This window comes from Lepidochelys kempii, chromosome 4, assembly GCF_965140285.1.
Source record: "Lepidochelys kempii isolate rLepKem1 chromosome 4, rLepKem1.hap1, whole genome shotgun sequence".
Taxonomy (NCBI): domain Eukaryota; kingdom Metazoa; phylum Chordata; order Testudines; family Cheloniidae; genus Lepidochelys; species Lepidochelys kempii.
This window is the reverse complement of record NC_136383.1, coordinates 125,062,906-125,090,876: the sequence shown is the minus strand read 5'-3', so window position 1 is coordinate 125,090,876 and position 27,971 is coordinate 125,062,906. Positions and strand designations below refer to the sequence as shown.

At 41.9% G+C, this 27,971-nt stretch overlaps 1 protein-coding gene across 5 annotated transcripts; it reads right to left on the bottom strand.

Annotated features, from left to right (window-relative positions):
- Positions 1-7,251: 7,251 nt before the first annotated feature.
- Positions 7,252-27,385, bottom strand: SLBP (stem-loop histone mRNA binding protein). Of its 5 annotated transcripts, none has more exons than XM_073342765.2 (8): positions 27,209-27,365; positions 26,411-26,545; positions 21,364-21,468; positions 19,588-19,647; positions 19,182-19,313; positions 18,734-18,883; positions 10,284-10,368; positions 7,252-8,497 (listed from the first exon to the last, which is right to left on the bottom strand). In XM_073342765.2, exons 1-8 carry the CDS (start codon positions 27,259-27,261, stop codon positions 8,381-8,383), a joined length of 837 nt encoding a protein of 278 aa, XP_073198866.2. In that variant the 5' UTR covers positions 27,262-27,365; the 3' UTR covers positions 7,252-8,380. The 5 variants fall into 5 exon arrangements, 2 of the variants coding, with proteins under 2 accessions (XP_073198866.2, XP_073198865.2); XM_073342764.2 differs by lacking the exon at positions 27,209-27,365 and adding an exon at positions 26,661-27,175 and having other exon boundaries at positions 26,411-26,548; XR_012158752.2 differs by lacking the exons at positions 7,252-8,497; positions 10,284-10,368; positions 18,734-18,883 and having other exon boundaries at positions 19,287-19,313; positions 20,099-21,468; positions 26,411-26,548; positions 27,209-27,385.
- Positions 27,386-27,971: the final 586 nt, after the last annotated feature.

The following is a 27,971-nucleotide window of genomic DNA, read 5'->3' as shown; positions in this document are numbered from 1 at the left end:
TCAGAACAAAAGTGCATAGATATAACATAAAAAGAAAACCAAACAAAAGGGGCCTTTCAGTAAATATAGACATCCATCAGAAAAGCTCTCTCTAGACTAGAAATTGCATGTTTTTATAAGTACTTTGATAAAATATACTGGCACTTCCCAAAAGGACACACAGACAGCTGGTTCAAGCATAATTAGCTCAAGACTTGCCTCTTTATGCCAATCAATATCTTCTATTCATACTAGCATCATGGCAAAGCAGGTATTCGTGCTGATTCTTGAGCAGGTAAAATCCTTTTTACTAAGTATTTGTATAAGATGAACTCTGTTGGTTGAATAGGTATATTTTGATTTGGTAAACAGATTAATTGAACAGAGATATTGTTTCTGATTAATTTTCTATTGTGTTCTGTCATAATAGGTCTTAAATTGAGCATAGGTCCTGGAAACCCTCCACACAGAAGTAATTTTCACCCAAAATAGCTACTTGTTGTTGAGTGTAAGGATATTAAGAAGACTACTCTATTACTGCACATTCACCTAAATAGGTTTAATTATACCATGTTTATCCACCAGAGGGCTTTCCTGATTGAACCGCAAGGAGCAGCTTGCAGGTCTGAAAATCTGAAGCCCAGTTTCAATTGCAAAGTGTTTAAATATTCCTTTAGTCTCAAGCATAAAAAAAATCAGCTTCTTTCTCCCAAACTGGTTGTTATCAGTATTTGTCTTAACTAAATGAACCATCATAACAAATGTTTTTTAAGAGGCACAGTAGTTGTAAACCAGGAAAGTTACATTCAAGAAAGCAAGCCAGTTCTTTTGAAAATATAGAGGAGGATGGTGTAGATTATATCTGGAACACAACTGCCTAATTAGAAACTTATGATCAGAAGCACACACTGATTTCAGGTGGCTTCATTTTTGGGTATCCAATTTGGAACACAGTGGTTCTGAATTTCAGAAGTACTGAGCACCTTCAGCTTTGATTGACCTCAGTGGATGTTCTGGGTGCTCAGCACCTACGGAAATTGAGCTCAAAGCATCTCAAGCTGAGCACACAGAAATGGAGCCACATGATATCAAGAGCCAATTTTGAAAGCGTTGGCCTTAGACCACAGACAACCAATGCAGCAGATTTCAGAGTAGCAGCCGTGTTAGTCTGTATTTGCAAAAAAGAAAAGGAGTACTTGTGGCACCTTAGAGACTAATTTATTTGAGCTTTCGTGATGAAGTGAGCTGTAGCTCACGAAAGCTTATGCTCAAATAAATTGGTTAGTCTCTAAGGTGCCACAAGTACTCCTTTTCTTCAATGCAGCAGAGAGGTTACTTTGCAGTAACGAGCTGAGTTTATTGCCTCCACACAGCTACCCTACTGAGAACATGCCTTGCTGCCCAAGCTCAGAATTGTCTCCAAAGCAGCAACTATTACAGCCACATGTTTGCTTCCCTTTAGCCCTACTTGGGCACTGGCCAGCAAGACTGTAAAAGGGGCTGCAGGCAGTTAACTAGGACCATTCTCATTGTGGTTGTTGGGCATGTGCTTCCCCATCAAGGCAGATCCCAAAGGCAAAGAATAAAGTGTGGAAACATAAGATTAGTGCAGATGAATTAGTTGATCATCTAAGATCCTTCCACCTCAGCACCACTCTTGCAAGCAGTGAATTATACCTCCCAATATCCCAGTAAGGTAGCTATTATTCCCATTTTGCCAAAGGGTAAATGCATTGCTACACGCTTTATTATGCAAAATGGCACAAAGATTAAGAAAACAGCCTGACCTTACAGTAACTATAATTACCAGAGATGCTTTGCCTACATGCATTAGATTTTTTGGGCCATCAGTGTCCATTGGGGACATACCAGCACCCTAGATATATTTGTGTCACCCCACCCAAGAGTAGGCCCAACCATCCCTCAGTTCCTTCATCAATACAGAATCCCAGAGAGGTACGGCTCAGTAACAGCTGGGTCGAAGGGGCATGTGTGGAATCCATCCAGACAACCCATCTCAAAGAACCCCAAATTCTATAAGGTCCGAAACCGATCATCCTCAACTATTCCCCCTACAAGATCCCATTCTTGGTGGCTAATAAGCAGTTACCTTTGTTTGGGAGGTGGGTGCTGAGTCTTACTTAAACAAGTTGCAGAGTAGCAGCCGTGTTAGTCTGTATCTGCAAAAAGAAAAGGAGGACCTGTGGTACCTTAGAGACTAACAAATTTATTTGAGCATAAGCTTTCGTGAGCTACAGCGAAGTGAGCTGTAGCTCACGAAAGCTTATGCTCAAATAAATTTGTTAGTCTCTAAGGTGCCACAAGTACTCTTTTACTTAAACAAGGGTTGTAGGACAGCTCTATCAAAATAGGCATCCAATCTGATTGCCTCCACTGAATAGAGTCTTGTAAAGACATGAACAAAACTCCATGTGGCTCCCCTACAGATTTCAGAAATAAGGACATTCTTCAAAAAGGCAGCTGAGGTTGTTTGAGCTCTAGTTGCATGAGCTCTGACATGGCCCAGTGGACCTAACCTGGCTAACTTGTAACATGCTGTTATACAGTGGAAACCCATTCTGATAGACAATTCTCACAGAGGTTGACCCATAAGCTCCCCAAAACGTCATGAATTGTCCAGGTGTGTTCCTGAATGATTGTCCTGTTAAGGAAATAGGATAATGTTTTTACTACATCAAGAACATGTGGTTTATCTTCTGTGGTAGAGAGTGAGGTTTGGGGGAAGAAAACTGGAGATGAATGAATTGGTTCACATGGAATTCAGCAACAACCTTGGGTAGGAACTTAGGATGAGCACTGATAGTAGCCCTGTTCTTACAAAATACTTATAAGGCAAACCCCGCACTGAGGGCCTGAATCTCCTTTGTCCAAGCTGAGATAATAGCTATTTAAAAAAAAAAAAAAAAGCCACCTTCAACATTAGGTGGTATAGGTAGGGCTTCAGTTTTTCAGGGTTTATTAATTTCATTTGTTTTTAGCAATTTTGAGTTTTATGTAGATGTCCAAAAATCAGTTTTCAGGGCGCTTTGTAGATACTGTAATGAAAAACATACATTACTCCTTATAGTGTATATGCCCATGAGTAATCTTTGTAATGTTCTCTAGTGTGCTTTAATGTAGTGCTCGTTAAAAAGATCTGTTAAAGCTCACTACAGGACTTTTAGTGAACACCAGCAGGATCTAGAAGGACTAATTAACATGCAAGGTTAAAGTGCTTTAGAAATCATATCCTTGTAGCCTCCATTACTGATCAGTGTAGGTAAGCCCTTAGATCAGAGGTGGGCAAATTTTTTGGCCCAAGGGCCACATCGGGGTTGCAAAACTGTATGGAGGGCTGGGTAGGGAAGGCTGTGTCTCCCCAAACAGCCTGACTCCTGCCCTGATTGCCCCCCTCAGAACTCCTGACCCATCCAAACCCCCCTGCTCCCTGTCCCATGACCGCCCCCTCCCAGGACCCCCCGCAACTCCACCCCCTATCCAACTGCCCTTGCTCCCTGTCCCTGGACTGCCCTGCTCTGCCCCATCCACCCCCCTGCTCCCTGACAGGCCCCCCAGGACTCCCACACCTATCCAACCCCCTCTGCTCCCCATCCCCTGACTGCCCCCACCCAAACCTCCGCCCCATCCAACTGCTCCCTGTCCCCTGACTGCCCCCAGGGACCTCCTGCCCCTTATCCAACACCCCTGCTCCCTGCCCCCTTACCGGGCCACTCAGAGCGGCAGGACTAGCTTATTGGAAAGCCTGGGAGGTGGGCGGGCACAAGCTGTGCTGCCCACGTAGTGGTGTGGCTACAGGGGAGGGGGGACAGTGGGGGAGGGGCTGGGGCCTAGCCTCCCCAGCTGGGAGCTCAAGGGCAGGCCAGGCCTGAGGACCATAGTTTGTCCACCTCTGCCTTAGATACAAGTAATTATTTCCAGTGTTCTAATGGTGTTTACTGGCTAAATACCAATTTTTTTAACTGGGGGTGTTTCACTGGTGTTTATCAATTAAAATAAAAAAGCAGATGCCCTACCTCTAGGGAAGCAGTTGCTGAAAGGCTCAGAGGGGGAACCCCTCAACCCTGTTAATACTATATTGAGGTCCCCAGAGGAAGAGGGCTCCTGAACTGTGGGGACAGCATGAGTTAGGTCCTTAAAGAACCTAGTCACAGTAGAGAGAGAAAATACAGTGTAGCCCTGGCTACAAGGGTGATATGCAAGTACTGCTTCTAGATGGACCCTTGTGGAGACTTTCTTAAGTTGGAGCAGAATGTTCTGAACTTCAGCTGAAGAGCTTCTTTCAGTGGACATCAGCCAGGCAGTCAGATGTAGTGATCTGACTGCTGTTCTGAGAGATCATGTCTGGCAGAGCAGGTAAGGTTGAGCAGGGTAGTGTTGAAAGGTTCACTGGATTGGAATACCAGAACTGGTTAGCCATACTGGGCCTACCATGATCACCAGCCTGCCTTCTCAGGAGCCCTGGCATTATGACGATCAGTAGGAAAGGATACCTCGAACAGTGATCGTGAGATGTTGAGTTCAGGACCCTGACAAAAGGAAGAAAGGAAAGCAACAGAATACTGACCCTGGACTTCAGAAAAGCAAACTGACTCCCTCAGGGAACTGACGAGCAGGATCCCCTGGGAGGCTAATATGAGGGGGAAAGGAGTCCAGGAGAGCTAGTTGTATTTTAAAGAAGCCTTATTGAGGGTGCAGGAACAAACCAGACCACTGTGCAGAAAGAATAGCAAATATGGCAGGCAACCAGCTTGGCTTAACAGAGAAATCTTCAGGGAGCTTAAACACAAAAAGGAAGGTCACAAGAAGTGGAAACTTGGATAGATGCCTAGGGAGGAGTATAAAAATATTGCTTGAGGATGCAGGGGTGTAAACAGGAAGGCCACAGCACATTTGGAGTTGCAGCTAGCAAGGGTAACAAGAAGGGTTTCTATAGGTATGTTAGCAACAAGGTGGTAGTCAGGGACAGTGTGGGACCCTTAGTGAATGGGGGAGGAAATCTAGTGACAGATTATGTGGAAAAAGCAGAAGTACTCAACGCTTTTTTTTGCCTTGGTCTTCAGAGACAAGATCAGCTCCCAGAGTGCTGCACTGGGCAGCACAGTATGTGGAAAAGGTGAGCAGCCCTCAGAGTGAAAGAACTGGTTAAGGACTATTTAGAAAAGCTGGACCTGCACAAGTCCATGGGGCCAGATGCAATCCATCTGTGGGTGCTGAGGGAGTTGGCTGATGTAATTGTAGAACCAGTGGCCATTATCTTTGAAAGCTCATGGCGATCAGGGGCGGTCCTGGATGATTAGAAAAGGGCAAATACAGTGTCCATCTTTTTAAAAAAAAAATTAAAAAAAGGAAGGAGAATCCAGGTCTCTTCCAACCTTAATCTTCTGTAAGTCCCAATGTCCAGCAGGTGAGAAAGGCAGCTGACAGTAACGTTGGCCTAGACCCATTTACCTAGAACAAAACACTTGATATTTCTTGTTCTAGTCTGCGGCAAACTGCTCTAGATTTAGGAATCCCCCTTGTGAAAGACTTTCTGTAATAAGTCTGACAGATTTCAGAGTTACATGTTAGTCTGTATCCGCAAAAAGAACAGGACTTGTGGCACCTTAATAAATTTGTTATGCTCTAGAGACTAAGCTTTCATGAGCTACAGCTCACTTCATCTGATGACTATCTGGGATAGTCTGAGGACTGTCTACTGACGTGAGCTGCTTTCTGAACACCTGGGAGATACAGGGCCATTGACGTGATCTGTGATGAATATACCAAGTCCAGAGCAAAACGTCCTGCCAGCCTGACCTGGCTCTCTCTTACCTGCGGACATAATGCACAGCTGTGGCATTGTCTGTCAGCACTTGGATTATGTATCCCTGGGAGTAGAGGCAGGAATGCTTTGCATTCTAGGTAGAGGACTCTGAGTTCCAAGCATTTATATGCAATGACCTTCCTGAGGGGAATATAGGCCATATTTTTGAAGGTGACCTAGATGAGCTCCCCCCATCCCTGAATCTATCACCAGTGTCTTATTAGGTAGAGTTGTAGAGAGGGGTACTCCACGGCACAACTGAAGTGGGTTTTTTCCACCATTTTAATGAGGACTTCTCACAGGACCATGACTATTGTGTCCATGCAGTTCCTCTCAGACCCATTGGTCCATAGTAATGCTACTAAGTGTTTGGGGGGGAGAATAGTTGCTAAAAAGTCAGGGGTGGGGTGAGGGGGGACACTGGTAGAAACTCTGCCAAGCTGTGGCATGAAACCTGGTATTGAGAGGAAGATAATAAGGGCACCATAGCTGAGGCAGCAGTGGGTTGCCTGCTTTTTCTTCAGTGGCTCCAGCGACCTCTGTTGTTTACAACAGTATGGAGCAAAGGGACATTATCCGAAGGAGATTTGAGCTCTGGCTTGCTTTCTCCTTGGGGATGGAGTGCACAATCCCAAAGAATGTAAAGCAGCTCTACAGTCCTTTAATGAGCAGAGGCCCTTGTTGATCTCTGAGTTGAAGATGGAAGACCCATGATCTTGGTTTTGACCTTCCTGAGTATTCTTGATGACTGGAGCCAGGATGATCTTCACACTGCCACTGTTGTGGCCATGATGCACACAGCTGTATCAGATGCATCCAAAGCAACCTGCATGGATATTTTAGCTGTGGGTTGCCCCTCTAGCATGATGATTTTAACCCTTTCCATAAACTAAGACAATTTGTTCCAGTGCAGATAATCATATTTTGCCAGACACACCTTGTCATTGGCAATGCACAGTTGGAGACTGTCAGAGTAGACTTTTTTGATGAACCGATCCAGTGTCTTAGGATTCTTTTCCCTGGGCGTTACGTTAGCAGCCCTTCCTCTTTGGATCCTTCCTGAACACCCATTATGACAAGAGAGCCCGGTGCTGGCTATGAATAAAAGTACTCAGAACTTTATAAGCTTCAATTCTCATAGCACACCCTGTGAAGCAGGAATTTCCATTTTACGGAATAGAAAAAAATCACTCCACCTTTCTCCCCACCCCGATATCATATGTAACAGAGGGCAGAGATAGGGAGGAAACTCATGTCACATGCTATGCTAGGTAAGGAGGTGGTCTAGAGCATATCTAGCTGTCATGCCATTCCTAGGCATAGCATGCATCCAAGACTTCATTAGATTGTTACTTTGAAGAAAGCTCAAGCAATCTCATTCTTACTACTTCCATAAGGAAAAAATTTAACAAAAACTACTTGTAAATATTTCATATTTAATGTATTTATTTTTAGCAACACTGTCCCATACAAAAGCAATAGAAACATTAACTGCTTTCAGCAGAATGTATGTACAAAGTTATCATTTACAACAGTTTTACATTAAAAACAGTGAATACAAATCAAGCACTTTCCCTAGATATATTGTTTATTTTTCTCTAAGTGTTAGATAAGTTATGTCTATCCATGACTATTTACAGGTACCAAATTTAGGCTACAGCTTCTTAATGCATCGCTGCCACACTTCAGTTTTGTTTTTTAAATGGGGTTTCCATATTAAACTTACATATTATGTCCTTTCCCACCATTACAAAATAAGCTTTTGCAGATGAAAGGAATTTACTTTAAATGAATCAGAAAAAGGAAAACCTTGTAATGTGGAAAAAGCACTTACACAAATATCTTTGCCAATTAAGGGAAATCAAAGTGAAAGTTAGAGGTTGGGTGATTCTTGAAACAAGGACAGAGCCCTCCCCACTTCTAGATCAATAGTTCAAGTATCTAGTCCAATAATGAGCTAAAGTTGTTACAGGTCATTGTAGCTACATGAAATAAAAATTTCAGTTTATCTGTTGAGAGGCCATGGATTCAGCTGGTATTGAATTTAAATTCCCCTCACCCTCTGTAGGCAGGCTTTGCAGGAGAGTTGGTTCACGCAGTAGCAGGGCAGCATGCAAAATCTCAAACCACACCTGCTTATCCTGTTCTGTGGATACATTGCTCTGTGGACTGCCAACAGAGCACTTAAGCAATAAACTCACATATGGGGAAATGAATGACAACCTGAAGTTTTACAGAACTAAGTTTGCTGAAGGATAGCAGTGTTGCCTTTGGCTGTTTCTTCTATGACTAGTTCCATCTTCTGAATAATTATAAAAAAGTAGTCTTGTAAAACCATCTGATATACATAAATTAGAAGTCAAACAGGAAGTCACACAACTTAAGTTCTATTCTTTACACAAATTTGGTCCAGAAAATACGTAGACAGACCACAAATTAAGGAACAGCCCTTTAACTTGCTTAAGCTTCTGCACTATTGACAGGTAGGGAACAACATCCAGTTTGAGTATACCAGGCGAACATTTCACAAACTTTTAAAAGAATGTTTCCCTTAGAACAGCCTGCACAGAGCACCACTTAGCTCACAGTACTGAAGTCTTTAAGTGGCTCATTCAAACATGCCTCCAAGTCAAATTCGCCTTCCACCCGATAGTCAACATGTCTAACCTTGGTGGGCGTGCCAGAAAAGGTATCCTAGAACAGAAAATTACATTAATGATTAAGAAATTAAGATCAGCGTGCACCTCATCTATTTAATATTTCATCTTCATATTCCATTATTTCTGTATTTCATTTAGACCTTCCTATTTTCACTAAAGTATCATATGTGATGTGTTAAAGGCAGATCCAAACCAATTTCAGTAACTTAGTCTTAGTGAATGCTTGAACATACACCACCTTTTAAAAGACTGCCCTTGCGATGTTGCATCTATGTATATGATCTATCACAAGTGTCTACTAAAGCTCTGTACAAACAGTACTATATCAGAAGCAGCAGAGAGTTGGAAGCAGTCTGTACAGAATGCTAGACCTTCTTGTACTGCTGTTTTTTGCTCAAGAGGTCACAACATTTTAGACTACTTCAGTCTTCTCCAAACTTTTGAAAGCCGAGTCCTCTTTAGGCCGAAGGCTATGATTCCACAGAATCTGCGACTGACTCATAGCCTTACGCCCCATTTCAATCTTCATGTGTTGTTAAAGGCATACCCAAAATGAGTGATCTCAGAAGATCATGCATTTCACAACATGTTCCCCTTTCTTACATACTTTGAAAAGTGAAATATTTAATGTTAACATTAAAAATATCATCAATGGCATCTGAGTTAGTACCCACTGAAGTATTATTTCAGGCTTTCTGCAAACTCAGGCATTGCTAGATTAGTTATACTTGAAAATATGACCAAGAGTTTTTTCACAACCATATAGCTAGAGTCTTTAAATGAAAACTCAGACCTTGACGAACAATTAAGTGGTTTGTTCACGCATCTCTGGCTAATCTGAGGGGAGGGGTGGGGCACAACCTCACACTTTAGGAAACAACTGTGAGAGCAGCAAAAAGTTGATTATTAATAGGTTTTTCAATTAATCACAGTTAACACATGTGACTAACACAAACCAAATTAACTAGATTGAAAAACTGTGGTTAATTGCAATTTTAACCACACTGTTAAATAATAGAACACCAAATTAAATTTACTATAAATAGTTTTGGATGTTTTTCTACATTTTCAAATATATTTATTTCAATTACAACACAGAATACAAAGTGTACAGTGTTCACTTTATGTTAAATATTTGCACTGTAAAGAAGATAAACAAAAGAAATCGTATTTTTCAATTCACCTCATACAAATTTACTCAGTCCTACTTCTTGTTTAGCCATACACTAAGACAAACAAGTTTGTTTACATTTATGGGAGATAATGCTGCCCGCTTATTTAGAATGTTACCTGAAAGTGAGAACAAGTGTTCTCATGGCACTATTGTAGCTGGCATTGCAAAGTATTTAGATGCCAGATATGCTGAACATTCATATGCCCCTTCATGCTTCAACTTGTAAGCGCTAAAATTTTTTACATTGTTTTGTTTGAGTGCAGTTACACAAAAGAAATTCAACATTTTTAAAGTTGCACTTTCATGATAAAGAGATTGCTCTACAGTACTTTGAGGGCAACTGAAAAATACTATTTCTTTAATCTTTATTACATTGAAAATATTTGTAATAAAAATATAAAGTGAGCACTGTACACTTTGTATTTTGTGTTGTAATTGAAATCAATATATTTGAAAATGTAGAAAAACATCCAAAAATATCTATAATACATTTCAATTGGTGTTCTATTATTGTTTAACAGGGTGATTAAAACTGATTAATCACTACTTTTTAATCTTGCTATTAACTGTGCTTTAAATCATGACAGCCCTAATTATTCATCTGAAATACAGTTTAGTTGAATAATTATGGCAAAATATTACTTACATAATTGTCTTGAGAGCTTGCTTGAGATTCAGTAGAATTACTTCCTATGGATTCTGTCTCCATCTCACCAAGATCAACTGGACTGCTATAAAATTAAAACGATTCAGAGATTTAGAGCAAGTTAAAATCTCCCAATGATGCAGTCTACTAAACTATGGTATAGTTTAAGGAAGTAGTGTGATTCCAACAGCTGTGTCACTTAAGGAAATCGCTGCATGCAACACTCAGATTCAATAAAAAAATCCTGCATTGCTTGCAATGAACTTGGTGCATCACTTTAGGAATTCATAACCTTTTGTGTTCTTTTCAATTCAGGAGGTCAATTTTTTGTAAGTTTAACTGTCTGAAATGACAACATGAATCTTACTAAAGAATGTCTCTCACAAGTCACATTAAAGATAAGCAAAGCTCTTTTAATCTAAAAATCCATTTGCTGATGCTAGAAACAACCAGCATGCTTTTACTATGTTTGGAGCAAGAGATCAAAGCAAGATTCTACCAATTAACATGGTGAGTTGCAGCTGTTCTTCTAGGAACCTGTCTAACCTTGGTGGGGGTGCCAGGAAAGGTATCACGCATTGGTGAGGGGATGATGATCAACTCTGAGGACCCTCAATATGCAGTAATAGAAACTAGTGAGAAAGCTTGTAGAAAACTGGGAAGAGGAGTGTTTTGCCAGCTGTCTCCAAGGAAGATGCAGCAAGAAAAAAAAAACCAAAAAAAAACAAAAACACTACACACCTGGTCCCCCTCAGCTCACAGAGTTTGGTGAATGAAGAGATCTCTTCTCCCTTCCCTTCTAGTAGCAGCCTTTATTTTTTTTTTGCTATTTTTAGACACTCCCCTATTTCTTCAGTAGGCAGCTTTTTAAATGTTCCCACTGTTGCTACAAACAGTAGGAAAGCTAGCTTTGACTTCCCACTGGCATTTTACCTAGCGTCATCTAGCTCTGCTCAGAACTTGTTTAGACAGCATGGTAGTAAATTACTAGTACCTTGTTTATTCTAGCATTCCACTGTCACTACTGCTGATAGTCAGTTAACTTTTAGAGAAATAGATCTAGTGTAGACAAGGCCTTCAAAAGCAAAGCACAGGATGTTTTCCCCCCACAATCCAGAAACAGGTACCTTTGCCTCTGTGCCAGTTTCCCTTGGGAAATGAGGGTAATGATACTGACCTCCTTTATAAAGGATTTTGAAATCAATTGGGGGGGAAAGTGTGATATAAGAGCTAGATATTACTAAAGCAGGGTGCCCCATCTGCCAGATTGCAGATGTTTTAATCTCCAAGCCACATTCTCTTGATATCTACTACACAAAGACGGCATGGGGTAGAAAATCCCTAATTTGATCTAAAAATAAATTAGTTAAGTAAAAAAGGGCTTTGGGATTTTCTTGAAGGCATGGTTCCCATTTCTGGAGAGGGCTTTGGGATTTTCTTGAAACCATGGTTCCCATTTCATTCTTCGGAAATATCAGATGTTTCCTGGGCTCAGATAAATAAGTTTTGAAAAAAAGCTAAAAATGACTATGCGCTTAATCCTTAACTTCCTCCTGGGGGAGAAGAGATTTCCTCTCTTCCCCCTCCCCGCACAAAATGCATCCTCCTCAAACCCAGCACATGGTCCCAGCAGCCCATTCTCCCAGGGATTATATTAGCTGGTAGCAGAAGAAAATTATCTTGTATATTACACTGTGCTCCTGTACCAAAGGTTCAGGATTCAAAGCCTACCAACTGTGCATGATAGGGCTGTTACAATCAAGCACTTTAGTGAGGAAATGCCATAATGTAGACTGCAAAGGCATCCTTAATTCAGCTGCATTGTGTATGCATTATACTACTATCTTTAATTACATGATCACATACTATTTCCTCCACGGGATTCAGCCTCATACAGTGAACAGGATGGTGCTGAGGGAATTAATCAGGGTTGTGTAGTGAATGAGGCTGTCTGTAGGATCCCTGCCTCTTTCGCTATAGAAGTAGGAGCATATATAGAGAACAAGGCAGGGGACTGCAGGAAGGGAAAAGGATGGCTTTGTGATTAAGGCAGGCAAATAGAATCATAGATCTGGAAGAAACCTCGAGAGGTCATCTAGTCCAGTGCCCTGCACTCAAGGCAGGACTAAGTACTATCTATTTCATCCCCGACAGGTGTTTGCCCAACCTGCTCTTAAAAATCCCCAGTGATGGAGATTCCACAACCTCCCTAGGCAATTTATTCCTGTGCTTAACCACTGACAGTTAGGAAGTTTTTCCTAATGTCCAACCTAAACCTCCCTTGCTGCAATTTAAGCCCATTGCTTCTTGTCCTATCCTCAGAGGTTAAGAAAAAAACATTTTTCTCCCTCCTCCTTGTAACAACCTTTTACGTTCTTGAAAACTGTTATCAAGTCCCTTCTCAGTCTTCTCTTTTCCAGACTAAATGAACCCAATTTGTTCAATCTTCCCACATTGGTCATGTTTTCTAGACCTTTAATCATTTTTGTTGCTCTTCTCTGGACTTTCTCCAATTTGTCCACATCTTTCCTGAAATGTGGTGCCCAGAACTGGACACGATACTCCAGTTGAGGCCTAATCAGCGTGGAGTAGAGCGGAAGAATTACTTCTCGTGTCTTGCTTACAACACTCCTGCTAATACATCCCAGAATGACATTTGCTTTTTGTGCAACACTGTTGACTCATATTTAGCTTGTGATTCACTATGACCCCCAGACCCCTTTCCGCCGTACTCCTTCCTAGGCAGTCATTTTTCATTTTGTATGTGTACAACTGATTGTTCCTTCCTAAGTGGAGTACTTTGCATTTGTCCTTATTGACTTTCATCCTATTTACTTCAGACCATGTCTCCAGTTTGTCCAGATCATTTTGAATTTTAATCCTATCCTCCAAAGCATTTGCAACCCCTTCCAGCTTGGTATCGTCCACAGACTTTACAAGTGTACTCTCTATGGCATTATCTAAATTACTATACTATATTACTATATTAAACAGAACTGGACCCAGAACCGATCCCCGCGGGACCCCCCTTGTTATGCCCTTTCAGCATGACTGTGAACCACTGATAACTACTCTCTGGAAATGATTTTCCAACCAATTATGCACCCACCTTATTGTAGCTCCATCTAGGTTGTGTTTCCCTAGTTTGTTTATGAGAAGTTCATGCGAGACAGTATCAAAAGCCATACTAAAGTCAAGATATACCACATTACCACTTCCCCCTCATCCACAATGCTTGCTACCCTGTCAAAGAAAGCTATCAGGTTGGTTGACATGATTTGTTCTTGACAAATCCATGCTAACTGTTACTTAAGTTACTTAATGATACTCACTATCTTCTAGGTGTTTGCAAATTGGTTTCTTAATTATTTGCTCCATTATCTTTCCAGGTACAGAAGTTAAGGTGACTGGTCTATAATTTCCCGGGTTGTCCTTATTTCCCTTTTTATAGATGGGCACTATATTTGCCCTTTTCCAGTCTTCTGGAATGTCTTCCATGACTTTTCAAAGATATCTGAGCCATTAGCAAGTATCTCCTCGAGCATTCTAGGATGCATTTCATCAGACCCTGGTGATTTGAAGACATTAACTTGTCTAAATAATTTTTAACTTGTTCTTTCCTTATTTTAGGCTCTGATCCACTCATTTTCACTGGCATTCACTATGTTGGTCGTCCAATCACCACCAAACTTCTTGTTGAAAAGCAAAACAAAGAAGTCAGTAAGGATCTCTTCCACATTATCTGTTATTGTTTCTTCCCCCCCCCGCAATTAAGTATCAGGCCTACTCTGTCCTTGGTCTTCCTCTTGCTTCTAATGTATTTGTACAATGTTTTCTTGTTACCTTTTATGTTCCTAGCTAGTTTGATCTCATTTTGTGCCTGGGCTTTTTTAATGTTATCCCTATATACTTGAGTTATCTGTTTATAGTCATCCTTTGTAATGTGACTGAGTTTCCACTTTTTGTAGGACCTTTTTTTTTTTTTTTTTTGAGTTTTAAATTATTGAAGATCTCCTGGTTTAGCCAGGGTGGTCTCTTGCCATACTTCCTTTCTTTCCTAGCCAGTGGGATAGTTTGCTCTTGTCCCCTTAATAATGTCTCTTTGATGCCTTGGGAGAGCTCAGTTCTATCCCCACCTCACCAAATCTTCCTATGTGAAGCTGAGCAAGTCACTTAAACCCAGATCTGGGGGACTATTAATTGTTTTGGGAACCCATAATTGAGTTCCAGGGCTTTTATTCATTTAAATTGTATGGTCCCTCACACCGTACTTCAGGTTTTTAACAGTCAGCAATTATAATTTTAATTGTCAGTTGTTTGGATCAAAAACATCTTCCTGCATTCTTTGCTACTTCCATCAGCTTGAGCAAAGCAAGCAAACGCTACTAATGATGGAAATTGCAATTTCTAATATATTTGGAAAAAAGTTGTTTATGCCTGAAAACTAAAGATTATTAAACTGATATCCCATTAGTATAATTTTGCACATTTGTCCTAATCATTTTATGTATTGTGTTCAATCTCTACAACTATTTATCTTACACACACTGATATTGTGGAGTTTAATTCCACAAAGTTTATTAGATTGTAATGAGCCAGCTCAATACAGAAAAGCACAAATCTGTCCCAAATAGAGATTAACTTTAAGTTAACAAGCCTTTAACAAGTCAACCTTTGCCCTTTATGCTCCAGTCTTCCTGATTTCATCAGGAAGAAAAGCCTTTGTGTTTCATTCTCTTGGGTTAAGCTGTTTTATTCTTCTATTTGTATGGCTAAAGACTGCATAGAAAGTACACCTGAAACCACTAAAAATAGTGAGTTATATAATCTTCGGGACTACTGACCCACACTGCCAATATCCAACAGATTCAAATGAGCAGGAATCTAGGCACCATTTTAGTGTTGCCTTTAAAGTCTTCTTGCTATGTCTGAGGCAAACAGAGTAAGTGATAGCAGGATGCCATCTATACATGAGATGGTGTCAAGAACAGCACAAGGGGAACTACTCAGAGCAAAGAGTTCAATGGCTCCATGTCTAGTTGGCAGCCGGGGTCAAGTGGAGTGCCCCAGGGCTCAGTCCTGGGGCCGGTTTTGTTCAATATCTTCATAAATGATCTGGAGGATGGTGTGGATTGCACTCTCAGCAAATTTGCAGATGATACTAAACTGGGAGGAGTGGTAGATACGCTGGAGTGCAGGGATAGGATACAGAAGGACCTAGACAAATTGGAGGATTGGGCCAAAAGAAATCTGATGAGGTTCAATAAGGATAAGTGCAGGGTCCTGCACTTAGGACGGAAGAACCCAATGCACAGCTACAGACTAGGGACCAAATGGCTAGGCAGCAGTTCTGCAGAAAAGGACCTAGGGGTGACAGTGGACGAGAAGCCAGATATGAGTCAGCAGCGTGCCCTTGTTGCCAAGAAGGCCAATGGCATTTTGGGATGTATAAGTAGCAGCATAGCGAGCAGATCGAGGGACGTGATCGTCCCCCTCTATTCGACATTGGTGAGGCCTCATCTGGAGTACTGTGTCCAGTTTTGGGCCCCACACTACAAGAAGGATGTGGATAAATTGGAGAGAGTCCAGTGAAGGGCAACAAAAATGATTAGGGGACTGGAACACATGACTTATGAGGAGAGGCTGAGGGAACTGGGATTGTTTAGTCTGCAGAAGAGAAGAATGAGGGGGGATTTGATAGCTGCTTTCAACTACCTGAGAGGTGGTTCCAGAGAGGATGGTTCTAGACTATTCTCAGTGGTAGAAGAGGACAGGACAAGGAGTAATGGTCTCAAGTTGCAGTGGGGGAGGTTTAGGTTGGATATTAGGAAAAACTTTTTCACTAGGAGGGTGGGGAAACACTGGAATGCATTACCTAGGGAGGTGGTAGAATCTCCTTCCTTAGAAGTTTTTAAGGTCAGGCTTGACAAAGCCCTGGCTGGGATGATTTAATTGGGGATTGGTCCTGCTTTGAGCAGGGGGTTGGACTAGATGACCTCCTGAGGTCCCTTCCAACCCTGATATTCTATGATTCTATGATTCGCACTGCCACAGCAAAACAGGGCAACAATGCCTAAATTGCTTTATGTTATTCATACCAGTGATGCTCAGACTTCAGTGGTTCAGGACCCAAATTAGGGATCAACATTACCCAATACAGCCAGTAGAGTGAATTCATTGTTTCATTTACTATATATATATTTTCATATTTAAATGGAATGACAGGGGAAATATTTATTTATTTTATTCCAACAGCAAAATGACTGACCAAGTCATTATTTTATCAACTACTAGGGCTGTCAAATGATCAAAAAAATAATTATGAATAATTGCAATTAACATCACAGTTAGTTACACTAAAACAATTCTAGAATACCAACTGAACTTTATTATAAATATTTTTGGACGTTTTTCTACATTTTCAAATATATTGATTTAAATCACAACACAGAATACAAAGTGTACAGTGCTCACTATTTTTTGTTACAAATATTTGCACTGTAAAAATAGTATGTGGTGAACTGAAAAATACAAGTACTGTAGTGCAATCTCTTTATCGTGAAAGTGCAACTTACAAATGTATTTTTTTGTTACATACCTGCACTTAAAAACAAAACAGTGTAAAACTTTAGAGCCTACAAGTCCACTCAGTCCTACTTCTTGTTCAGCCAATCGCTCAGACAAACAAGTTTATTTACATTTACGGGATAGGATGCTGCCCGCTTATTTATTATGTCACCTGAAAGTGAGACTAGGCATTGGCATGGCACTTTAGTAGCCAGCATTGCAAGGTATTTATTTATGTGCCAGATATGCTAAACATTCGTATGCCCCTTCATGATTCGGCCACCATTCCAGAGGACATGCTTCCATGCTGATGACACTCGTTAAAAAATAATGCATTAATTAAAATTTGTGACTGAACTACTTGGGTAAGAATTGTATGTCTCTTGCTGTGTTTTACCTGCATTCTGCCATATATTTCATGTTCTAGCAGTCTCAGATCATGACCCAGCACATTTGATTTAAGAACACTTTCACTGCAGATTTGACAAAACACAAAGAAGGTGCCAATGTGAGATTTCTAAAGATAGCTACAGCACTCAACCCAAGATTTAAGAATCTGAAGTGCCTTCCAAAATCTGAGAGGGATAAGATGTGGAACATGCTGTCAGAAGTTTTAGAAGAGCAACACTCCAATGTGGAAACTGCAGAATCCGAAACAAGAGAAAGTCAACCTTCTGTTGAAATGATGAAAATTAACGTGTATCACTCTGAGCTGCTTTGGATGGTTATCGAGCAGAACTCGTCATCATGGATGCATGTCCTCTGGAACGGTGGCCAAAGCATGAAGGGACATATGAATGTTTAGCATATCTGGTACGTAAATACCTTTCAACGCCAGCTACCAAAGTGCCATGCCAATGGCTGTTCTCACTTTCAGGTGACACTGTAAATAAGAAGCAGGCAGATTATCTCCCATAAATGTAAACAAATTTGTTTGTCTTAGCAATTGGCTGAAAGGACTTGTAGTCTCTGAAGTTTTACATTGCATTCAAAAACAAAACAGTTGTGTAACAAAACAAAAAATCTACATTTGTAAGGTGCACTACAGTACTTGTATGCGGTATTTGAAAAAACTATTTCTTTTTTACAGTGCAAATATTTGTAATAAAAATAAAGTGAGCACTGTACACTTTGTATTTTGTGTTGTAATTGAAATTATATTTGAAAATGTAAAATTAGAATGTATTAACTGATTAAACGGAAATTAATTTTTTGTAGTTAATCATGTGAATTAACTGTGATTAACTGACTAGCCTATCAACTACAATTGGTTAATAACATAGTAAAAGCCTCCTGATTAATTATTAAAATCACACATTTTAATATCATGTGCTGCAAAGAGCCACTTAAACAGAGGCTCCTGAGCTGCAAGTATTGCTGATTTATACCATTCTGAACATAAGATAGATATAATAGTTTCTGCCAATTTTTGTTGTGCCAGAACAGTGCTTCAGATATGAAATAATGGTGACAGGGGGGCTTGTTTAATCTATTGACTAGAATGAACTTTAGGTTCTGACAGGCAGGGCCTTCAAGCCCTTAATAGTAACTTCTTGGGTTTACTAAGATATAGCACTAAAATTTGGCAAAAGGTAGCCTTAAGGACTTGGAACAGAAGTTATCCTTGATGACAATGGAAGCCACAGGCTTGCTAAATATGGAGAGCCAGGTGAGCCTTACATATTCCGACTAAAGGTGAACTGAATTGGAACTCAGCTAAAAATAGAAAAGTGTTTATACAGTGCGAACACTTAATACTGCTTTAATCACTTTGAAAAGCTGCAGATGAATTAAAATGTTCAATAGATGACTCAGACGATAGCATAGTCATATTTTCTGAAGAAAAATATATTAGAAGAAAAAATTGTTTGTTTGATACATACATTGTTTGCAAGTCACTTCCTTCTTCAGCAGGAGGGTCCCAAGAATGCAAAGCAACCTTCCAGAGTCTGATCTGCTGGTCCCAGGACCTACGGCTATACTTCTTAAATTTATTTGGAGTTCTGGGATGGACCCCTGGTACTCGATGACACCTATTTATTTAGAAAATTGTCATGAAAATTCCACTATAGCTTTTCAAATAATCTTTAAAGTGATTGAATTTGTCTAACACTGGAAGCCTATTAAATCCCATTCTCAGAATATCTTGGGTTGGTTCTAAACCCAGGCAGGTATTTAAGACAGTTAAGCCTCTTGATTATTGTGCGACTCAGGTTTCTCCCTCCTCCACCCCAGGAAGTTTGGTCTATAAACAAATTTAATAAGTAATCAAATGTGAAGAACCAGACATGCACAATGTTTACATATTTATAGTACACCACTGAAACTTACCTTGGAACTTCTTTAATGTATCTGTCATATGCAATTGTGTTTTTTCCATAATTTATCTGTTTTTGCCTTCTCATCAGAACCACTTCATCTGTCTCAAGTTCTACTGCTACAGTGGATTCCTTTGAATCAGAACTAAAGAAAAATATATCTAGATTTGAATTGCATTATGATCTTGTGAGAACCAGAACACACAGCTGCAGCAATCCTCAGACCTGCTGCACTAATTCGGTTTATCTCTGAACTGTTCAGGATTTTGTTGAATTAGCATGTTACAAGGTGAACTTGTTAAAACAAATTACCTCAAGTTGATTATTTACAACAAGAAAATCATGGACATGCAAGGAGTTTAAAAGTAACTATTGCAGGATATTTTTCCTTTGATCTCAAGAGATGAATTTACACTTACCTTCCAGAAGAGGACTTCCTTTCTCTTGCAAATTCATTTATCAAGAGCTTTCTTTTGTATCTAGAAAAGACAGTTTATTCAGTATAAATACTTGTTTAAAATATAAGAAAAATGTATGTTACTTTCATAAATTGTTTCCACTGCATAATTAATGTAACCTCTATTAATGTTCATCTTCACTGCAACATTGGCTGGCTGGCCTTGCCCACATGCTCAGGGTCTAACTGACCGCCGTATTTGGGGTTGGGAAGGAATTTTCACCAGGTCAGATAGACAAAAAAACCCAGGTTCCCTGCCCTTTTCTGCAGCATGGGGCACGGGTCATTTGCAGGTTTAAAGTAGTGTAAATGGTGGATTCTCTGTAACTTGAAGTCTTTAAATCATAATTTGAAGACTTCAGTAAATCAACCAGAGGTTAGGAGTCTATTTCAGGAGTGGGTGGGTAAGGTTCTGGGGCCTTCAATGTGCAGGAGGTCAGACTAGAGGATGAGGATAGTGGGTTCCTTCTGACCTTAATCATCAGTGAAGTTCAAATCATAGGTGCACGGTAAGCATTTTTCCATCATGGAAATGGGTCCTTCATCTCTCTCTTGGAATCTGAAGATTCATCTTTCAAAACTCCACCTCAAGTCTTATCACAATAATTACCATGCAAACAGATGAGTAGTGGATGGAATGACATTCAAAGAGAGTCAGTCAATCTCACAGCAAGCCAATCCTGTATCTGCTAGACTGTTGGCAGATCAGTGATGTTGGTCACCTCCTTCAAAAGGACTACATCACATCACTTTTACAGTATTTCTAAGTCTAAGCTGGCCTGGGAACAGAAATCAGAACTTGTCCCTACATATGACAGCCATAAGTGATATTTCATTATTGTACTGCTATAATACCGAAGGTAAAAAAGCAGCTATGACTAGAATCATAGAATATCAGGGTTCGAAGGGATCTCAGGAGGTCATCTAGTCCAATCCCCTGCTCAAAGCAGGACCAATCCCCAATTAAATCATCCCAGCCAGGGCTTTGTCAAGCCTGACCTTAAAAACTTCTAAGGAAGAAGATTCTACCACCTCCCTAGGTAACGCATTCCAGTGTTTCACCACCCTCCTAGTGAAAAAGTTTTTCCTAATATCCAACCTAAACCTCCCCCACTGCAACTTGAGACCATTACTCCTTGTCCTGTCCTCTTCTACCACTGAGAATAGTCTAGAACCATCGTCTCTGGAACCACCTCTCAGGTAGTTGAAAGCAGGTATCAAATCCCCCCTCATTCTTCTCTTCTGCAGACTCAACAATCCCAGTTCCCTCAGCCTCTCCTCATAAGTCATGTGTTCCAGTCCCCTAATCATTTTTGTTGCCCTCTGCTGGACTCTCTCCAATTTATCCACATCCTTCTTGTAGTGTGGGGCCCAAAACTGGACACAGTACTCCAGATGAGGCCTCACCAATGTCGAATAGAGGGGAACGATCACGTCCCTCGATCTGCTCGCTATGCCCCTACTTATACATCCCAAAATGCCATTGGACTTCTTGGCAACAAGGGCACGCTGCTGACTCATATCCAGCTTCTCGTCCACTGTCACCCCTAGGTCCTTTTCCGCAGAACTGCTGCCTAGCCATTTGGTCCCTAGTCTGTAGCTGTGCATTGGGTTCTTCTGTCCTAAGTGCAGGACCCTGGACTTATCCTTATTGAACCTCATCAGATTTCTTTTGGCCCAATCCTCTCTGCAAGAACAGGTCTTCTTTGCAACTCCAATCATATATAACCTATGGTACCTTGCAATTTCTTTATTAACATTGGTCCTCATTTCATCTTCTTCAACTACAGATCCCCAGTCTGAACATCTTGAAAAGGGCCCAGGACCTTCTGGTGTTGTAAAACTGAAAAACAAAATCTCTGCATGAAAACTGGAATGTTATCCCAATTCCCCCACCTAATTAATCTCTAATTTGGTAGCTAATTAAAAGTATTTTCAATAGAACTGCTTACTCATTGTATTCCTTATGTGTATCCAATCATATATACATGCACTAATAAAAAAGTTTCAGGCTAGTTACCATTGCAGAGCTTGTACAGCTTGTGACACTGGATAACCAGGTCATGCGGGAGCATATTCAGGTCAATTCACTTGTGTACAGCAAAGTAATGGTTAGATATAAGCATGTATTCAGATTTTTAAACTTCTTGAAAACTAGTGGAACGTTACTGGTACTGTTTTCATTTATCTATTCCTGTCATAATGTACGTAGTAGCAAACATTTACACAGTAAATACCCTGATAAATAAATTACCCATCAAGGAAATTTTGTAAAATGCTAAAGAAGGACTTAAAGACTTTAACAGAAAATGCTAATTTCAAAGTGAGTGGCCATTATACATATGGTGGGAGGTCAAAAGTCTATGTGCACTTCTCACACCTCGTCTTCAAGGGAAAAGCTCAGGTGATAGACTGTCAGCTTGCTTTTGTGTAAAGGAGCTATAAATATGGATTCAAGAAATGAGCCATCATCTCTGGAACGTTTGGATTCTAACAGGGCAGAATAACTGAACGAGAAGAGGGAGATACCCGGAATTAATCTGGGTAGCCCCAAAAGGCTTTTGGGAAACTGGAAGTTTATTACATCACTGTCACCATTGGAGTTACAAACTGATTTACCTGTTATATTTTACCTGCTTTAACCTCTCAATAACTCTTTTTTCTTAAGCTAATAAACCTATAGTTAGTTTACTACAGAACTGGCTGCCAGCATCGTCTTTGCTCTAAGATCTGGAATATCAACAGATCTGGTGTAAATGGGCTCTTGGGACTGGGAGAAACTGGATCTGGTGTGATTTTAGGTTTTAATAACCTTTTATCACAATGTTCAGTTTGTCTGGATGGCAAGATAGACTGGAGAGGCTAAAGACTGACTCCATGGCAAGACTGGTACAGTGATCCAGGTGTCCACCCTGAGGTAGGCACTCGCTGTAGGCAGTGTGACACAGCTAAGGGGGAAAGATCTGTATTCTGTTATGTTTTTGGCATCAACAAATTGCAGAGCTGATAATGGGACCATGCAAGTGTAATTTAAGGCAATGGGGATGCACAGGTGAGAGAATCTGGCCTGCCAACAGACAAGGCACAAACAAAGCTTGACTTTCAACTGCTAAATTGAGTTTGCAGGGTCATAGGATAAGAAACTTCTTCCTTGTAAACGGAGCACATTCTGAAGCCTTGAAACAGAAGTGGGACACAAACACTGAACTCAATGACAATTCACTTTTCAAAATACCACATTTCAGTAGGTAGATTCTCATTTATAATGCCGGCCTCTGCAGTTAAACAAAAACTACAGATTGTAAGGTAGGGAAGGAAAAAAATAGCATGCTTTATATTACATTAAAAACCACTACAAGCAGCAGATCTGACATTTTGCCTAAACTCTGAGTATATTTCTGGTTACTGCAACTAGGAGGCTGAATAGTCTATCTTTCCTCTAATATGGTGTCCAAAGTTGTGCACAAGACTCCAGGAGTGGTCTGCGGTAAAAATCAGAGATGGGAAAAGTCCTTTTAGACAATCTAGTTCATCACTCTGCTGATGCAAGACTACTTCTTAGAGCACTAGTTCTCACTGTGGCCCTGGGGAGGTAGGGGGATCACAATTTTTTTATTTATTTTTTTTTAAATTCACAGCAGGTCCAGGTTTAGTTAATGAGACCAGGATCCATCTCCCCACACTGATAACCCCACTGGAGAAGGGGACCCACACATACCTGCTTGTGTCCCAAGCAATAGTGGCCACTATGTTGGGGTGTGTGGACCCACTCAGTTCCTCACCAGATAGCACTGTGGTGTCTCCCCAGGGCCTGCGTGGGTCACTCTGGGGTTGGCTAGGTCAGGACTTCTAATGGCCACCTTGTCACTACCACCCCCGCATCCTTGCCAGCCAGCAAGCTGCAGCAGCAGCCGCCGCCGCCTGGATGTTGGCCACTGGTGAAAGACGCTCCCCCTACCCTCTAGAATAGGACCAGCCTGCCACCTCTCCCCCACTGCCCCACTAACCTCTCCACCAACGGATGGGTCCTCAGTGGGGAGGCAAAAGCAGGAATGCCTGCTTCCACCACCCAGCCGTTGGAAAAAATGGGCTAATTTCACAATTCCTGTGCAGCAAAAAAAAAAAAAAAAAAACAATGATTTAAAAACCCAGATTTTTTAATTTAAATCAGATTTTTTTGATAAAATGCTTTTTGAGGAAAAAAGCAATCTAAAGATAGTTTTAATTAAGATACATTATAGCTCAAAGATCTCATCATGGAATAGGGATTATAAATTCTAATTCTATAGTATGAGACAATATATTCAGGTAATGTTTAAGAAAAGTTTTGTAAATGACTTCCAAAAGTTAATGGATTAGGGACCCAATGATATGGGGTTCCACAGGCTTCTGTATAGATTATTTAGGTTAATCTCTCTATTTACCTAATGGGACTCAGTACTCAGTCTAGAAGATACCATCAGAAATGCTTAATTTTGCAGTTCTCAAACTGTGGATGTGTGTCTTCAGAGGTAACATGCTTGTTAACAGCAAAAATGTTTTCAAATAAATAGAGAGGTGAGAAATAACAGACCTCAACTCTATTGTCCCTCTGTAAATATGTGTACACAGAGTCAATCCCTTACCTCTCTCTAAAAGTGCAAAGTTTCAAAAAGTTCAATGAATAGAAGATTGTTGGGTGCAGAATAGACTTGGACAATGAGAAGAAGTCTGGAGATAAATGTGAGAAGCGAGGGACATAGGCTTGTTTTTGTTAAAATATTATATGTTTGCTGTTGAAGAAAAAAATCCAGAATACTTAACAGTTGTTGTTTTAGTTAAATAAAACAAACTGAAATGTCTGTCTGGTGATGTTCTCCTCCTAATACAGCACAGCAAGAAAAGCCTCATAATATTAATGATTAATCTGTTGAACTGGAGATAGTTCACCTTCCAGTGACTTCATAAATATCTGATTCAATTACCTTTGTTAAATGAAATAACCAAACAATCATTCATTTTCTGATATAGCTGTAAAACTAATCTGAAAAGTTTTCAAAATAAATCACTGTTTAAAAATGTATAGTCTGTACCTTCTAAAGATGAAACCTACATCTATCTCTGAGTTGTAAAGAGTGTGTGTTAAGGTTATAACCATGAAGAATGCACTTTTATGTAGAAAACCATGATTAAATCGAGTCTTCCTGACCAGTGATTTAAACCAAATCCACCCTGCCATGCAGTCTGTGAAACCACAATTTTCACAGGGCCCTATCGGTAGGCAATTGGCAGTCTGCAGAGTACTTCTCCGTGACGTACAGAAGTAGTTTCAGGACTTTTCTAATCTTTCCAGGGGCTTTTCCAGGCATCTGAATTTATACCAATACAACCATGCTTGGTGTGTGTATCATGCATGTTGGATTTTTTTTTTTTTTTTTAATATTTTTAGTCACAGAATTGTAGGACTGGAAGGGACCTCGAGAGGTCATCTAGTCCAGTCCCTTGCACTGATGGCAGGACTAATTATCTAGACCATCCCTGACAGGTGTTTGGAGATTTTTGAGAACAGGTTAGACAATGATAGAGATTCCACAACCTCCCTAGACAATTTATTCCAGTGCTTAACCATGCTGACAGTTAGGAATTTTTTTCTAATGCCCAACCTTAAGTGCCCTTTTTGCAATTTAAGCCCAGTGCTTCTTGTCATATCCTCAGAGGTTAAGGAGAACAGTTTTCCTCCCTCCACAAGAGCATTCTTTAATTGACTGTGTCAATTCAACTACACAGTTTACAAAAAAAAAAATAAAATAAAGGAGGATGTAATTTACCTGTCACAGAAAGGCAATATCAACAAAGTGCATTTTCCCCACCTTTGTTTACTTAATGCTTGCTTTTTCATGTAAGCGAGCTCTAGAGCTGCCGCAGCTCACAAAACTGCATCACGATATGAAACTTTGGATCTATGGCATTACAGTATGTTGTCCAGTGCTCTGTCCAGACCAATCTTAAATACTTTAATCAATGAAGCCACAATCTCCCTTTTGACTATTGTAAAACCTAACATACCTCACCATGAGAGCATGTTTTCCAATATGCAGCTCAAATTTACCTTTTCTAATTTTATCCCAATGTTCCTACTTATCAGACCTATTTTGCTGCTCAACTGACGTTTCCCATCCTGGTGGATCAGGGCAAAAAGTAGCAGCATGAACAGGGAACAATGTATGATCTCAAATTGATCCCCTGCATGCACTCTTCCAAAGCTAAAAGTAGCTCCTTGGAAAGCCATCCACACTGCTTCCCTGCTCCTGCAGTAGCCCTAAAGCATCCAGTCCTGGGAACTGCTCCCATGAGCTTTAACTCATGCCACTCCCTCAAGTCCCTCTTCTCTGCTCACTCATCTCAACCATAAGGTCACATGATGCAGATAATTTAGCTTTGAGAGTCTGTGCAAGATGAGCAGATTCAGGCCTTCCAGCGATCAGGGGTGCCGTTAACAAAAAACAGGGCAGAAAAGAACAACCCAGCTATTTATTCATCACAGGAAGTAGCTCCAAGATAAAAAGGTACAAAGTCACTAAGCAATGTTTTTCGCTCCTTGGTTTTTACACCCTACTAGTACTTTAATCCCTGTCTCTCTCTCCCCATGCTCCTCCTCCCCCCCCCCCCAGGTTACTAGATAGTGATATATCACAGGAGGGTTGGAAAGTGAAAATATACTGGTCAGTTTCACTGTTTCTCATGCACAGGAAGCACAAGCCTGTTTCAGCTGCATACTCTATGAACAAATCCTTTATTAAACATACCTATCCAACCTGTTGTCAGAGGGTCCATACTTGTTTTCATCATCAAAAACGGACGAATCTGCATCATTCTGTTTTCTGCGTTTCCCATCTGCTCCACGTTTCCTTCCTTGAGACCAACGAGCTGGGTGTTGTGGGCTGCTGGGAAATAGGTCAGTCTTTAAAAAGTGAAACTTACATGCTGGCTTTGTAACCTTTTACAGCCACAATGCAACAAAGATTGCAATAATAAGCATACAGGCACCACTTTTACCTTGAACGCAACACCCAGCAGTTCCCTATTTTGTCCCTGAAAGGCTTCTCAACCCGAATCTGCACAGGAACTGCTGTCTTCCTGGAAGGGGATCTAAAAACCTGGGTGTCCCCTCTCTCAAATCTGCATCCCCTCCCCCACTTTTCCCGTACCGGGAGCCTATGCCAAGACCATGTGTTTCTTCGCCCCCTGCCCGACCCTTCCTTCACTTCAAGCGAGCCCGCAGGATACCCGCCCCGACTCCGGGTGGCGCTTCTCTTCATGAGACGTGACACCCCCCGGCCCGCTTTCACCAGCCCGGGGAAATGCCCCGGCCCTGGGCGCCCTCGGCCGCCCGGGTTCGAGGGAGGAGTCACACCAAGCCCGGTCTGTGGACGAGCCCAGGGGCTGCCCCCGAAAACGGAGGCGGGCGGGCGGGCTCGGGGTCACCCGGCCGCGCTGCCTCTCGGCGGGAAGCTTCCCCGCCGCTCTGGGGGGCGGGAAACGGCTCCCCCGCGACGCTGCCGGCAGCGGCGGGACCGGAGACACCTGCCCCCGCCACCGCCCACCTGCTCTCGCCGCCGCCGCCGCCGCCGTGGGGGCTCCTCTGGCGGAAGGACATGGCGCGCTGAGGGCTCGGGGCAGCGCTGGGGCCACAGCCGGTATGCGCGGTGACGGGCCGGGGGGGGGGGGGGTCGCTGTCGCAGCCTCCTCAAGTCACCCCGCTCGCGCCTCCCGCCGGCACAGACTGACCGGGAAGCTGCGCTCCCGCGCGACACACGCCCCTCGCCCGCCTCCTATTAGAGCGCATGCGCTGGCGGCCAGGGCCCGACCATCGAGGAGAGGGGCGTGAGTTTGTGACGAGAAAGAACCTGCTGTCTCAAGCCGGGAGAGCCCCCTCCCCCCCTTCAGCCCGGGAAGTGATCCTGCCCTGTCAGCGCCGGAGGGGAACATGGAGGTTCGGAACGGGCACAAGTCCTCGCACGGGGGAGGGGGGCATGTTTCTCTATCCCCCCCCCCCCGCCATGAGTGCCCTTGTGGGCTCGTCCTGCAGCTGGCGCCGCGCGCCCGCTCCCTCCTTCCTCTCTGAGGGGCTCCGCGCCCAGGGGCGTGTTGGCGGGAGAATCTGAACCCGGCAGCGGCAGCGCGGAGGGGGTGGTACTGTTGCAGCCCGTGGCGTGGCGGCTGTACATCGCCCGCCGTGCATTAGGGGGTATTGCGTCACGGTAGGGGTGCTACAGCATTTCCTTGCACCCTGCGCGCCGGTCCTGCGTGACACGGCAGAGCGCGCTGTCCATTGTTTTCCTCGGGTGCCACTGCGTTGCCTTGCTG

Bases quoted from the DNA above. Each gene is read 5' to 3' on its own strand.
- SLBP (XM_073342764.2), bottom strand. From the start codon at position 26,923: ATGAAGAGAAGCGCCACCCGGAGTCGGGGCGGGTATCCTGCGGGCTCG. The intron at 26,549-26,660 runs GTAAAAGTGGTG...CCTATTTCCCAG, and splicing joins TGCTGGGTGTTGCGTTCAAG to CAGCCCACAACACCCAGCTC. The intron at 21,469-26,410 runs GTATGTTTAATA...TTTGTTTTTCAG, and splicing joins TCTGACAACAGGTTGGATAG to TTTTACAACACCAGAAGGTC.